This window comes from Leucopleurus acutus, assembly GCF_964270905.1.
Source record: "Leucopleurus acutus genome assembly, chromosome: 3".
Lineage (NCBI taxonomy): Eukaryota > Metazoa > Chordata > Mammalia > Artiodactyla > Delphinidae > Leucopleurus > Leucopleurus acutus.
The window spans coordinates 64,696,506-64,710,588 of record NC_139145.1 but is presented as its reverse complement, the minus strand read 5'-3'; the positions used below and the strand labels follow the sequence as shown (position 1 = coordinate 64,710,588).

Genomic DNA, 14,083 nt, shown 5'->3' with positions numbered 1-14,083 from the left:
AGAAGTGCTGGGCATAGTGGGCAAGGAGCGAGGACGGTACTGAGGTTAGAGGGGTGGTTGGGGGCCTGATCCTGGAGCTCCATAGGCCTGGGCTGAGGAGCGACGTGATCTGATTTCTGTGGCTGCTGGATGGAGGACTGAGGAAGCAGGAGGCTGCTGCAGTCGCCAGGTGAGACGTGACTGTGGCTTGGACTGGGTGGGGAAAGGGAGAAAGAAAGAAGTGGCTGGATTCTGTTGTATTTTGAAAGTAGAGCCATTAGGATTTGCTGACAAATTGGAGGTGGAGTGTGAGAAAAAGAAGCGTCAAAGGTGACTCCAAGCTGTTTGGTCTCAGCCACTGGAAGGAGGGAGTTACCATTAACTGAGGAAGATGGAGAGGAATGTTTGGGGCAGGGAGTCAAAGGTTCTACTTTGGACATGTTGAATTTGGGGAGCATTTGGAGAGTGGAGTTCCTAGAAGTGGGGGCTGGAGATGTGGAGTCATCAGATGAAGACGTTTAAAGCCGTAAGCCTGGATGAGAGCAGCCTGGGAGGGGAGGATTGATAGAGAACTGAGGGCCAAGCTTGGGTCAGGTCAGGAAGAAGATAAAGAGCCAGAAACAAGGCTGAGAAGGAGTGGTCTCTGAGGTTAGAGGAAAATCAGGGGAGTGTGGCATCCTGGAATCGAAGTGAAGAAACTACCACAAGGAGGAGGGAGAGATCAGTTGTGTTCAGTGTGCTGAGAAGTCAGGTAAAATGCAGACTGAGAATTGACCGCTGAGTTCAGCAACATGGAAGTCCCTAGGGACCTTGACGAGTCACCTAGGGAAGTGATGGGGCAAGAGACTGGCCTGGATGAAGGGATAATGAGAGCTGAAGACTTGAGGCAGCAAATGGGGACAGCTCTGCTGAGGTCTGCAATAAAGGGGAGGAAGACACGAGGTGGCAGCTGGAGGACTTACAGATGCGAGAAATAGCAACCTGCTGGTACCCTGGTGGGAATAAGACTGGGCTTGCAAAGTGCTGGGCACAGTGCCTGGCATGTGGCAAGTACTCAGTACATGAAGGGGTCACATTCCCCCACACCCCGTACCCCACACCTACTATCCCAGTCTACTCCTCTCTCTGTTGCCGGTCACCTGCAGGCCTGAGGGTCCTGTTTTCCACCTTCCATTCCCCCGCACGATCCCAACCTGTCACAGGTGAGTCTGGGTCCGTGCTGGGGATAAAAGAAGGCCTGGGAATGACAGGAGCTTCCCCCAGCTTGCTCAGGAAGCCCAGCCTTCACACAGCAACAGGAAGGTCCCAGCAACCAAAGCTTTGAACAGCATGGCCCTGTCTTCACTCTTCACAAGTGATGCTGCCAGTGGGCTGCCAGGCGTGTCTGCCATCTCCAGGCAGACCTCCTTTGGCATAATAAGATCAAAGTGTCTGGACCATGTGAGGCCTGGCACCAGGGGGCTAGGGAAGCACTCTAAGTAACGTTTCCTCCTCACTCTTCAGGGTGAATGAAGGGCTTCTTACATGTCCCTTCCTCATTACCTGACACCTGACTACTTGAGCTCCTGGCTTTATCCTCACAGGAGCCATTTGAGACAAGGTAATAGGTGCTCAGGTATTGTAGTAAATTAGATCCAGGAACTGAACGTGGTTGGCAGACTCTTCCTCAAGCCCACAGTGGCGAGTCCTCGGAAGCTCTCCTGCGCTGCCCCAGGAGGCCAGGAGAGGCCTCTGGTCAGAGGTGAGGCATCGGCCTCAGGAAGTGGCTGTGATGCCAGATCCACGCCAGCCGCAAAGAAGGAGCCACCACTATTAGAGCATTAACTCCCGTCTGCCTGAGGACAGGAGGCAGGCTCATCATCCCTGGTATCCAAGACTCCTCCTGGTGGGCAGATGGATGAGCAGGGGACTGACAGGTGGCAGTGTGAGCAATTTACCAAGCCCTGAGGGGAAGGGTACAGCTTGTAGCCCAGCCTGAAGCTCCCCTGGAGGCAGGAATGTGGGAAAGGTGGTGGCCAGGGCTGTTGCTGGGAGGTGTGGGATCCTGTGCCCACCCGGGAGCCTCATGCCATGGCTACAGTGTGGCTCATACCTGCCCTTCCCTCTAGCCTCACTCTGGACCCCCAACAGCCAGTGCCGAAGGACCGGCGCCAGGCCTCCTCACCAAGAGCTACCTTCACCTTCCTCCAACCTGGTGATGAAGGGATCATGAATCCCATCCACTACACAGGAGAGGAAGCCCAGAGATGTTAAGGAGTCTGGCTAAATTCAGCCAGTGAGAAATTTCACCTACAGGGTGGGAAGGAGCCCAGACTACCATCTCTCATGACTGTTGCCCCAGAGATGTCCCATTTCTTCTGTGTCGTGGGTTAGAAGTCACTCATCTGTGCTCCCAGCCAGCAGCATCCCCACAGGTGGACTTTTCCAAGTGGAAGCTGACCTTCAGTTTTAGATGATGTCTCCAGGGCCCTGGCCTGCAAAGGTGTGCACCGAGGATATGCAGAGCTAGGCCTTGGCCCTGAGCCGCAAACTCCCTGTGGTTGGGTCTCAGGGGAGCCCCCGTCCCAGTCTGAATATGAGTCAACTCATGACAAATCCATGTGACTAGCGTGAAAAGTAAGAGTCCTGCGGTGCTGAGGAAACAGGAAGTGTGGAGGCTGGGTGGGTTGGCCCTGGGGGGAGCCTGGCCATAGCTGGCACGACCTTGCCCCACCTCCCCTGAGTTAGAGAGCTGAGGGGGCCCCTTCCCTATGTCAACAAATCCTCTTAAGCCTGAGGTGGTTCCAGAGGGTCAGACTCAAGCCCCTCAGTCTGGGGGCTAGAGGAGGGGGACAGCAAGCTCCAGGCTTAGGGCTGGAGGCTTGTGAGCAGCTCCCCAGACAGGCCATAGGGCCTCAGAGAAACGGGGAGATCTCTGAAACCAGGAGGCAGGAAGAATTTCCTGGGCAGGGGAAACGCCTCCTAGAACTGAGGGCCAAGAAAGACCGAGAGGCTCTCTAGTAGGAGACTGGACTGCTTGGGCAAAGTTGGGTGGGGGGGCAGGGCTCCTGGACACCAGGTGGCCTGAGTGGGGTCCTGTCCAGTGAAGCCTGTGGTTTTGATCACCTCCACTTTTCTCTGGTGGTTGGGCTGCCGCCACACAGCTAATTGGGGCTCTTCCCGTATGTGCACCCCGGTCTCGTGCCTTCCTCTCTCAGGTCCCCCACATTCACCCACCCTCCTCGTTTTTCAGCACAACAAGGCCAGTCAGCCTTCCCACGGCGTTCCCCAACTCTCTCCTCTCTATGACCATTTCAGCAGCCCACATCCCACACCTGCTCCAGCCGACATCAGCCAGAAGCAAGGTATGGATCCTGGATGGGAATGGCCCAACAAGACCCAGAGCCGGGGAGTGGGGAGATCAAGTCCCAGCCTTCTGAGACCAGGTGGCTAGACCCTTTTTGTAAGTGGAGAACCTGGGGCTGTGCAAACTCAGGGGCCCTCGAACATGCCCAACAGATTGAGGAGCCTGAGGGCACCAAAGGTTGGGGAAGGTGGTACCTGGTCAAAATCTGAAGGCTTCAGGTTGAGGTAGGAGCCTAAATCCTGCGTGACTACCCAATACCAGTATGGGAGTAGGCCTCTGTGTAAAACTGATAAATATAAAACTTGTAGTCTTTCCCTCCCCCAGTGAGAAAATGGAAAGTGGTGGTTGTGATGGCTGATTCACCTCAGCCTCGGGCAGAGTCATTCTGAAATCAGCCATTGTCGGCTGTGGGAAACCTGCTGACTCAACCCTGGGGAGGAGGGGGCACGGGGGGATGGGTGGAGCCCTGGCTCCCCAGGCCAGGGGGTCTGCCTCCTGCCCGGAAAGCCAGGCTAGAGCCCCCAGCAGAGAGGCCCCAGTTACAGACCAGCATTGGACCAGAGTGTGGCAAGGTCTGGCCTCCCACTCCTGAATGACTCCAACTCTGCCACTGTCCAGCCACTGTCCCGTAGGCAAGTCACCCAAACCCTCTGCCCTTGATTTCCCTAGCCTGTAAATGGGGCACTGTTATCACACTGGGATAGTCCTGAACAAACCAGTATGTCTGGTCCTCCCTCTAGCACACGGAGATGGGATCCTAGGAGGGCCCCACAGGAGGCTCCAGGATGCAGTAACTAGCTGAAGTGGCCTCCAGGTCAGGCTGGCTCACTTATTCGGCCCCTCTCCACTGCAGGAGTTCACAGGCCTCTGCAGACCCCTGACCTCTCTGGCTTCTACTCTCTGACCTCAGGCAGCATGGGACAGCTCCCGCACACTGTAAGCTGGTGAGTGAGGGCCCAGTGGGAAAGGGGCACCTTGCGCTGGTTGGACCCATACCTGCCCTTCCATTTTCCTCCTCCACCCTTCTGTGCTGAGCACCCAGATGCCAGCTCTGTACAGATGCCAGCTCTGTACAGGTACCAGGGGCTGGCCAGCAGCTCTATCCATGCCTCAGCTAGCCAGACATACTCCCTTTGGGAAGGCAGGAGACCTAGCCCCTGGTCCTAGCCCTATCACACTCTGCCGTAACGTCTAAGACTTGGACGGGAGAACCCTGGGCTGTTCAGGGCCATATGAGTATGTGAGGAAGAAAAAGTAGGCCTGACCGGGGACGTGGCAGCATGCATGGCCACAAAAGAAGCTGTTGCTTCTCAGTGGCCTGGTGGACAGAGGGATACTTCCCACTTGCCTCAGTGTCTACTGCTGGCTGGTCCCTTCCTTGGCTGAGCTGCTTGAAGGGCGGGGTCCTTCTTGCCCCTATGGTGCCTGCTTCAGTCCAAGCCCCTGGCATTCTGCTTGGAGACTCTGCTAAGGCTGGGCCAGGGAAAGACAGCCTGGCTCTCATTCGGCAGGCCCAACTGTGAGCCAAAGGGCCCGTCTTCAGCTGGAGCTGGGCCTTGGCAGAGTACGTGACCCTTTGTTCATCGTGCGCAGTTTGACCTAGGCAGGCCTCTAGCCTCTCTAGGTTGGGGCAATTACCCAAAGGCAGGAAAGCCTGGCTTCCCAGGAAGGCAGAGCAGGCCAGAAGCCCAACCTGGGGCCCACCTGCCCCTTCCTACCTGCCCTTTATCCACGTTCAGCTCACTCTTCCCTGTCCAGATTGTCTCTGGATAAAGCTCCACCTTGAATACAAATCAGGACTACCCTTACGAGTCCCCGCAGGATTTAAGTGCACCGGGCAGGTTCTGGGAACCAGAGCAGCACTGCTGAAGCTGGTTGATCCTCCGGTCCCTGCCCTCTCAGAACTCAGTCCACCTAGTGCACACGTCAGGCAAGAGGCCAATTACAGAGCACTGTTAGCAGTGCTTTGAGGACTGTAGAAGCCTGGAGGGACACCTCATCCAGTTTGGGATCTCAAGGGCTTTCAGGAGAAAGGGTGTTTTGGCCAAGCAAGACCTTGACAGATGACCAGGAGTTTGAAACAAAGTGGGACAGAAGAACAGTCCTAAGAGTGTCAACAGTGAGTGCAAAGGTCTTAAGGCAGGTATGCAGGTATCAAGCCCGAATTTCAGGAGGTGAGGCTGGAGGGACCCCAGGGACCTACTAACCTGGGTCCCAGGAGAATGCTGCCATTTCTACTCCTTATACATGAGTAGAGGGAAGGTAAGCCTGTAGAGCAGGGGTTAGGAACTGGGCCGCACAGCAGGAGGTGAGCGGCAGGGCGAGCCCCAGTTCGTGGAAAAACTGTCTTCCACAAAACCGGCCCCTGGTGCCAGAAAGGTTGGGGACCGCTGCTATAGAGGGAAAGGTTGCCCTCTGGTGGCACGTGTTTAAAATATACACTAGAGTGGTCCAAGCAGAAGCCAATTTGCCTTATTACACTAGGGGTCAGGCCCAAGCAAGGTGGGGAAGTCGTTCCCCACATTTGGCAAGTAGCCAGACTGCTAACAGCTATCTCTCCCAACCACAGGCCCAGCCCTCCTCTCTACCCCCTGTCCCCTTCCTGCGGATATAGACAGCACTTCCCCGCCCCCACCGCAGCCCCTGGCGCCCCCTACCCCAGGTGAGTCCCCTACCCTGCAGCTAGGCTCCTGCTTCCTGTTGCCCAGGCTTCAGTGCCCACAAGAGGCCACGCCCAGGCCAGTGCTTGCCCTGTGTCAATCGTCTGTCCATCCGTCCGTCTGTCATTCTCCAGCCCCACGCTGCCCTATACCTGAGAATGAAGCCAGTGGGAGTGCAGGAGGCCTAAGCCCAGGCCATACAGTGCAAAGCACAACAGAGCAGCCAGAGACAGTGCATGTACACGTGTGCAGGTGTGTGTGCACTCACCTCTGTTGTGCATCCTGCTGAGCAAAGGATGAGTCAGGACAGCAACCCCTGAGCTCTGCCCAAGCTGAGGCAGAACCTTTTACATGCATCTCCAACCTCTGGCCCTTAGGGGCCACCTGCTCAGTTATTCCATACCTGTGCAAGCAGTAAGGGACAGATTGGTATCCATAGAACATCAAGAAAGTAAAGTGGGAGCTATGTGTATATGTGTGTCCTTTCACTTGGCTCACTCCCTCAGTGACAGGCTTGTGCGCAGGTATGGAACAAGGAATTCAACAGACATCTGTAGCCCACAGCCCAGGGTGGGAGGTATAGACACAGCAGCAGCAGTTGAATGGGCTAGCTGGATGATGGGGAAGCCCCGAGGAGACCCCAGCCATGTCTGATGGGTCAGGGAAGGCTTCATGAAGAGGATAACATCTCTTGAGTGAGGGAAACAAAGGGAACATCAGTAACTGGAGATGGCTGGGGGTGGGAAGTGATGGGAAATGGGGTGGGGGGGTGGGGCTAGAAATGTCAGCAGAGATGGCCATACAGGGCTGTGCAAGCCCTAGGGAGGAGCCTGGGTTTTATTCTGTGGGCAGTGGGGGAATTTCAACAGAAGTGGCCAAGAGCATTCAGGTGTTTTTAAAAGGTTACTCTGGCTGTTACATAGAGAGAGGCCTTGAGGGGTCAAGGAGGAAAATAAGGGCAGCCACAGGCTGAGGCTGAGCTGGTGAGGGCAGGAGGTAAGAAGGGGACAGATTCAAAAGCTATTCAGAGCTTCAGTAACCACCTGAATTTGACATACATGTAGATTTTTGCATCGTGTCTGTGCAGTGTGTTGGGAGCAGGTATTTGTATGTATTTCTGTGTACTTGTATGCAGGTCAGTGGAGGTGGGTATCTGTTCACCCTCTTGTATTGTGCAGGGGCCTCTCTGTGTCCAGAGATCTGGCCCGTACATACCTGGCTCAGTGTTAACTCTTCTTCTGCCTTTAGGTTCACCCATCCACCCCTGATGCTAGGTTCCGGTGTACCTGGTCACCCCGCAGCCATCCCCCACCCAGCCATTGTGCCCCCTTCAGGGAAGCAGGAGCTGCAGCCCTATGACCGCAGCCTGTGAGTGAAAAGACACTCGATGGGGACTGGGGGTGGGACAGGTAAGCAGACCTCAAGATACACATTCCTCCCCCCAGGCCCAAGCCTGCTGCCTGGGAGCTCCAGGGACTGCCAGGAGGCCTCTGGCCAAGCCGTCCTTTGGCAATTGCCACTGACCAGTTTTTTGATCCTCAGAAGCAGGAAGGGAGTGGGTGGATTTAGTTTGAGCCAAGAGGGGAGGGGCTCTCCTTACTTAGCTGCAAAATTCCTATAAGGAACTATAAGTTACTTAGCTCTGCTCACCTACTTTGGGGCAGCTAAAAAAAAGATCCCATTTAAAAAACCCTAGTATCCAGGCACTTACACATACACTGGACACACTAGAGGAGAGTGGTAGCATCAGGACACCGTGGGGGCCCCTGAGTGATCTGTTCATGTGTCCTTCAGGAAGACGCAGGCAGAATCCAAGGCAGAGAAGGAAGCCAAGAAGCCAACCATCAAGAAGCCTCTCAACGCCTTCATGCTGTACATGAAGGAGATGAGAGCAAAGGTCATTGCAGAATGCACACTCAAGGAGAGCGCTGCCATCAACCAGATCCTGGGCCGTAGGGTGAGGCCACGGGGCAGGTGGGCTGGTAGGGGTGGGCCCTGACTACCTTCACCCCGGTGCAGCCTGCTGACTCCCTGATGCACCTCCATCTGCTCCCCTTCCCCTCTGCAGTGGCACGCACTGTCCCGGGAAGAGCAAGCCAAGTATTATGAGCTGGCCCGCAAGGAGAGGCAGCTGCACATGCAGCTCTACCCAGGCTGGTCGGCGCGGGACAACTACGTGAGTGGCCAACACACAGTAGGGGAACCTTCAAGATGCCAGGCCACAGTCTCACCAGGGAAGTTGGGACTACTGTCCTGAAGGCACAGAGGAGGAGGGGAGGTGGTAGAATAGAGGGTCCAAGGCCTCCCATGGCTAGCTCAGAAGAGGATCAGATGAGGGGAGCTGCCCCTAAAGGCAGGCTCATTTTCCCCAGGATGTACTTCCACACAGAGCTGTTGTCCAGTACTTGACTGGGCTACATCAGCACAAGCGGAGGAAGGGGCCCGGAAGTCACCTCCTGCATTCAGAAAGGAGACCAGTGTGGGAAAGGGAGGAGGCCCCAGCTGCTCCGTGGTAACCTAGCAAAAAGTGCAATCAAGAAACACCAGGGCCCCCAAATCAGAGGGAACTGTGGACCTGGAATCCCAGCGGCAGCCAGACTAGGCAGCAGGCTGCAGGTGTCCCAACCACTCGCTCACTGGGGTTACAGTGTCCACCTCCCAGCATCCTCTGAGCATCCTCCACTTTGCTCCCTGCAGGGGAAGAAGAAGAGGCGGTCACGGGAAAAGCACCAAGAATCCAACACAGGTGAGGCCTTCCCTCAGCAGTAGTGGAGGCTCCTCTCGGGTCCCCAGCTCACGAGCGGCCCTGCTCTGGCCCAAGAGAGGGGCAGAGTACTGAGCCATGAACCTTTAGGGCCTGGGCCCTCTGGAAACGAGGCCTGCATCTCACAAGTCAACCCCCCACAGGAGGAACAGCTACACTAAGTCCCAGGGAAGACCTACAGAAGCCAATTCTTAGAGCAGTGCTTTGTGACCCACCACACACACACCCTTGCAAGCCCTGCTAGTGGCCAGCCTCTGCCAGAGAAGCTAGTGAGGAACTGTTTGATTCAAGACTAAACCCAAATACTGCATCCTGGTTAGCTCTGCGGAGGTGAGCAGCAGGCTGTCTGGGTGAAGGCTGAGCCAGGCCCCATGCTTGAGCCCAGCAGTCACACAGCCTGTTGGCTGGTGCCTAGCAATTTCTCTATCGCCCCACCCCCAGTTCTCACGGAGGCGCAAAGTGCTCTGTATAGAGGACTCGGGAGGCCGCACCCTGCCTCAAGTCTTCCTCTGGGTGAATTCCTGTCCCAACTCTGATACTTCACACTCCGCATCCACGAGCGACTTTCTCAGCTGTGCTGCCCCACACAGCGAAGCTGGAAGCTAGGACTGGGGCACGGGAGAGTCCTCAGTCCTTTTTCTAAGGTTGAAGAATGGGCTTTACTTTCCTTCTGGAAAAGTATGTAGCATAGGCTTAAGCTACAGCCGCAGGGGATATGGGTCAGGCAGATTGCACACTGGCAAAGATGAAGAAAAACTGGATAAAATGGGCAGGGAGTTGGCGGGGTGGGGGTGGGGGTGGGGCCCTAAGGCAGAAGAGGCTTGATCCCCACGGGCCCCCCAGGTTCTTCTCTGAGCTCCCTTGCTGCAAGGGGCCCCACAAGCCACAGAGAGGAGCCAGTCTGATAGGGTCCCCTCCCTCCCCACCCCCACCGTTCTTCCCACTGCCTTTACACTGCCAGCTGGGTGCCACCCTTTCCTGATACCTTGGCTTTGGGCCCTGGGGCTCCCACTAGGGCTGGCTGTGCCGTGGAGAAGCCCTTGCCTGTAGGGACTGTGGGGTATCTGTGACTGGCTAACACTGATGTTACCTCTTCTTTCTGGGCCCTGCTCTGCCCTGCTGCCTGCCTGCTCGCCCTCTGCCCTGCTCTGCCCCTCTGGCATGGCTGTGAGCAGACCCTGGCTCGCCTAAGAAATGCCGTGCTCGCTTTGGCCTCAACCAGCAGACGGATTGGTGTGGTCCGTGCAGGTGGGTTTGTCCCCACCACTGTCCTCCCTTTGCTTCAAGCTGCTTCCCTTACTCTCTGCACATGTTCTGCTGGGCCTGCTGCCCTCCTCTGGCCCCTAGCCCCCAACATACCCGCAGACTGGGGAGCCCATGCCTCCTAAGAATGGGAGTGAACACAACAGCTCGTGGGGAAGACTACTTGGGTCTAAGAGGAAGGAGGAGAGACAATGCTCTAGGAGGAAAGGAAAGGCAGACTTAGAAGGTATTTCTGGTACCTGGTGCCCAGGGTTCCGTGGTAATGTTGGTCTGGTGCTTATCAGGCCTAGCAGGTCCTCAGCAGACAAATCACACACACAGCATTTAAATGGCCTGAGCCCCTGTTCCCAGGCCTCAAAGTCATCATGGTCCACCAGCTCCCTCACTTCTTCCAGTTGGGATCCCTGCTGTACCATACCGAGCCCTAAGAATAACGAAGTGACTGTAGTAGAGAAAAACCTGAATAACCTAAATGCCCAGTGGCCATGTGACTTATATCACGTACCTGCTGAGACCAGCGGGCTCAGAGAGGTAGGGAGATGAACAGAGGTACCCCTGGTAGCCATACTCAGACCCTGTGGCATTAAACCTGTATGTTTCACCATACAACAGAGAAGTATTTGTGTATGGGAAAAGAAAGTATACCTATCAAATGGCTAAAGTTGCCTAGTTGAGGTTCAGGCCAGGCCTGCTAGAGCCAAGGCTCAGGCTGCTCCAGGCAGTAAGTTCACTGACTCTAGGGAATACTTGTCCAGCCCCTATGAGTGCCCACCATACTCCCTGTCCAAGGGCAAAGAGGAATTTGGGGAAATAAGTATGTGTGTGTGTGTACACATGATGGCAAGCAACCCTGTTCTCAGAGGAGGCCCTATTCCATCCATTCCACGCTACTCAGAAACAAAGTGTTGTCCAGAGAATAAGATGGTAGACAAGTCACTGTCCAATTCTTTCCCTTCTCTGCCCCTAGCCTAGCTCTGAGCATTTGGATTGCTCAGCCCTAGAAGCCACAAGCCCATTGCAGCCCCCCCACCCCCCCCCCGCCGCTTCCTTAATCAGATCTGAGTCCCACAAATGTGAAGCAGAGCCTCAACAGCCTGGACTAGGAGATAGCTGCCCTGGAAGATAGCAGGCAGCCCACAGGCCAAGCTACAAAAGGTCCCTGTGCCACCTTGTGGTTCTGCTGGGAGCTGCACCTGTCCCTAGGTCTGGGCCAGGCTCAGCAGTTGTAGCGCTAAGCATGAAGGCACAGACATATCACCTAAGTCATGGGGAGCTAGGCCTATGCAAGGACAGCATTTTTTGGTTGTGGAGTATGACTATGAATTCACCCTCTGTTTACAGATAACTCTCTTCACTATTCCTAGGAGGAAAAAGAAATGCATTCGGTACTTACCCGGAGAAGGCCGCTGCCCCAGCCCCGTTCCTTCCGATGACAGTGCTCTAGGCTGCCCCGGGTCCCCAGCTCCCCAGGACTCACCCTCGTACCTCCTGCTGCCCCACTTCCCCACAGAACTGCTTGCTAGCCCTGCGGAACCGGCGCCTACATCACCAGGTCTCTCGGCCACTCTCAGCCTCCCAGCCCCCTGGGCCCCCTCAGGCTCCTCACAGCAACCTGCAGAGTACACAGGTACAGCAACAGGAATCTCAGAGACAGGCAGCCTAGCATGCAGAGGACACATGGCTTCCTCCAGGGGCCCACCCTCTGAGAGGAGACGACAGAGCCCCAAAGCACGTGGAAACCGGCCAGGGGCCCTGTTGGCTCCCTCTCAGAGTCCAGGCCCTGGAGATTTCAGAGGCTGCACATCTTCTGCCTGAACATGGGGCCATCAATTCAAACTGCTCCAAGTGGTGGGAATTAGATCTGCGTTGTGTCATTTGATTAAGGGCATCATCCCCTCATGCCTATGGCAGACTGGATCTATTCTTTTTACCATCTGTCTTGCTAGCCAGATGCCCCTCCCTGCCTCCCTTGCTTTTCTGCTATAGGTCATAGATGGACTGGACTGAGCCCAACTGCTTTCCCTACTTCCCCCACCCAACCCCACCACTGCCACACCCTCCCCATACAAGATACTTCATGGACCAAGAACAAGCTGGTTTACCAAACAATATGTAAGCATGGTCACAACCACAAAGCTTAAGACAACAGTGTTTCTCTCTTAAGGGCCTGGAGAAGCCCTGTTTACAGAAAACCAGCTGCTATCTGTAAGCTGGACCAAAGGAAGCTTCTTGCCACGTTCTTTGGAGCTTACAAGAAGAGGAGTGAATGGAATAGGTTAAATTTAGGCCTATCACCCTAGCCAACAGGAATAACCTGACACCACCTTAAAGGCAAGTGTGGGTGGTGAGGGTATGTGGCTCTAGTTCAAATTACTCAGAAATGTTTCCTAAGGAACTCAACCACCTAAGAAGCCCTGATACCAAATGCCTCAGTCACTAGTGGCTGCAGTCAACAGTTCAAGTAAGTCATGGCTCAAAATCCAGTGTGCATCCCTACCTGCTCTTGAGAGCCTTTTTCACAGATCCAGTTCCAGCCTATCCACACCATTCTAGCCAGCTCTCAGACAGTTGTAAGAGGGCAAGCCAAACCTCAGGACAACCAGTGTCTATCTTCCAGCGTGAAAGTAGGCCAGCTTCAGTTTCCCTATGGGGCTTCAGGAAGAAAGACTATTATAACCAAAGCAAGGAGCCCAGAAAACCTCTAGTGGTGGACATCGGGTTTGCACCACAGCCTACTTTAACCCATTTCTGAGCCAAGCTTCAACCCTGAGCCTTAAAAAACGAATCTTTAATTTAACTTAGTTGGGTTTTTTGCCTCCTCTTCACTGTACATAGCCTGAGTCCAAAGAGAAAGGGCTATACCCCCGTACCCACACACACCCTCAACAAAAGCCTTTAGTTCCTACTTTAGCCACTGGCTTCTCAGAATCCAAAGATGGTATGTTCTGGTGTAGTGTTGCAAGAAGTCTTGAGAGAAAAAAGGACCATTGTAGTATTCAAAATATTTTTGTATTGTTAATGCATATTACAGAAAAACTTTTCTGATATGAGAATAAAGATACTTTTTACTGGGTTTCTTTTTCAAAGCTTGACTCTGAGGAATAAGCTGTTTCAGTGACAGAGTATAACACTCTTTCCTTTTCTTTTCCACAGCCACAAAGTTTATTCTCTATTATGGTACACATGTTCTCAAGACGTTGAACCTACACAAGCCAGGGATTGACTTGTCATCTCTCCTTAAGGGGCTTGGGCCCTGCTCCAACCCAGAGAGCGGGGCTCATGCTAGATATAAGTTCCCATTGCAAGCCTTGATCTTAACCCCCCAGTCCTCTGAGCTCACCCCTGATGCAGGCACAGGCCAACCTACCCCACTGCTCATATGAGAATGGACTGGAAACTGCCGCCACAGCCCCTAAGAAAACCCAACCAGAAATAGGCACGTATCATCACTGGGCTCCATTTTCCTCTGAAGGCAGAGAGAAAAGACAGAAGTATATAGCCTATTTTGAGGAAAACATGAACACACAGGAATCTTTTATAACCTGGTATCATCATAAAATCCAAAAGATGGGTATTTTAAGAGCACCCTTTCCTCCCAAAGACTGTAAGGTACATGAAATATTTCTTGAGGTAGTCATATTCTTATACAAAACTGAAGACTGATAAATCTACAATCTTTTTCCACAGCAGTTTCCATCATGTTTAAGTATAAACTTCTTGAGACCCATCATGAATGTAAAAGGTGTCACAAAGCCACCTCAAAAGGTCAGTCAACCATTAGGTACAAATGGTGGGCAAGAAGTATTACAACAGCCAGCTGCTGGGTCACCATAATGTATTGTAATTTTCACTTAACAGTTAGTTTTTTGGATTTTATGTTTAAAAATATAAAGAAAGTCATCTTCCAGAGTAGTGTCTATTTAAAGTAGGCCACTGAAAGTTGTAATCCTAGACTTGCCTTTTTCTGCAAGGGTGCTAGAGGAGACCAGCCATTCTCTTGACATCTGTCCCATTTAAAGAATTCCGCTCTGGCTACTGGCCTAGTTGTTTCAAAAAACATTTTAACCAAGG

At 53.8% G+C, this 14,083-nt stretch overlaps 1 protein-coding gene across 6 annotated transcripts in view; it reads left to right on the top strand.

Moving 5' to 3' along the window:
- Window positions 1-11,465, top strand: part of TCF7 (transcription factor 7) — a gene marked incomplete at its 5' end in the record, with an annotated part of 30,848 nt that extends 19,383 nt beyond the window's left edge. Inside the window, 8 exons of one of the 6 annotated variants that reach the window (XM_082835828.1) lie at window positions 3,212-3,323; window positions 4,182-4,269; window positions 5,895-5,987; window positions 7,234-7,353; window positions 7,780-7,942; window positions 8,054-8,161; window positions 8,683-8,731; window positions 11,377-11,465. In XM_082835828.1, coding sequence (XP_082691954.1) covers window positions 3,212-3,323; window positions 4,182-4,269; window positions 5,895-5,987; window positions 7,234-7,353; window positions 7,780-7,942; window positions 8,054-8,161; window positions 8,683-8,731; window positions 11,377-11,456 — 813 coding nt within the window. In that variant the 3' untranslated portion in view covers window positions 11,457-11,465. Of the gene's footprint in view, window positions 1-3,211; window positions 3,324-4,178; window positions 4,270-5,894; window positions 5,988-7,233; window positions 7,354-7,779; window positions 7,943-8,053; window positions 8,162-8,682; window positions 8,732-11,353 lie in introns of all 6 variants that reach the window. The other 5 variants (XM_082835827.1, XM_082835829.1, XM_082835831.1 and 2 more) reach the window with 5 other exon arrangements.
- Window positions 11,466-14,083: the final 2,618 nt, after the last annotated feature.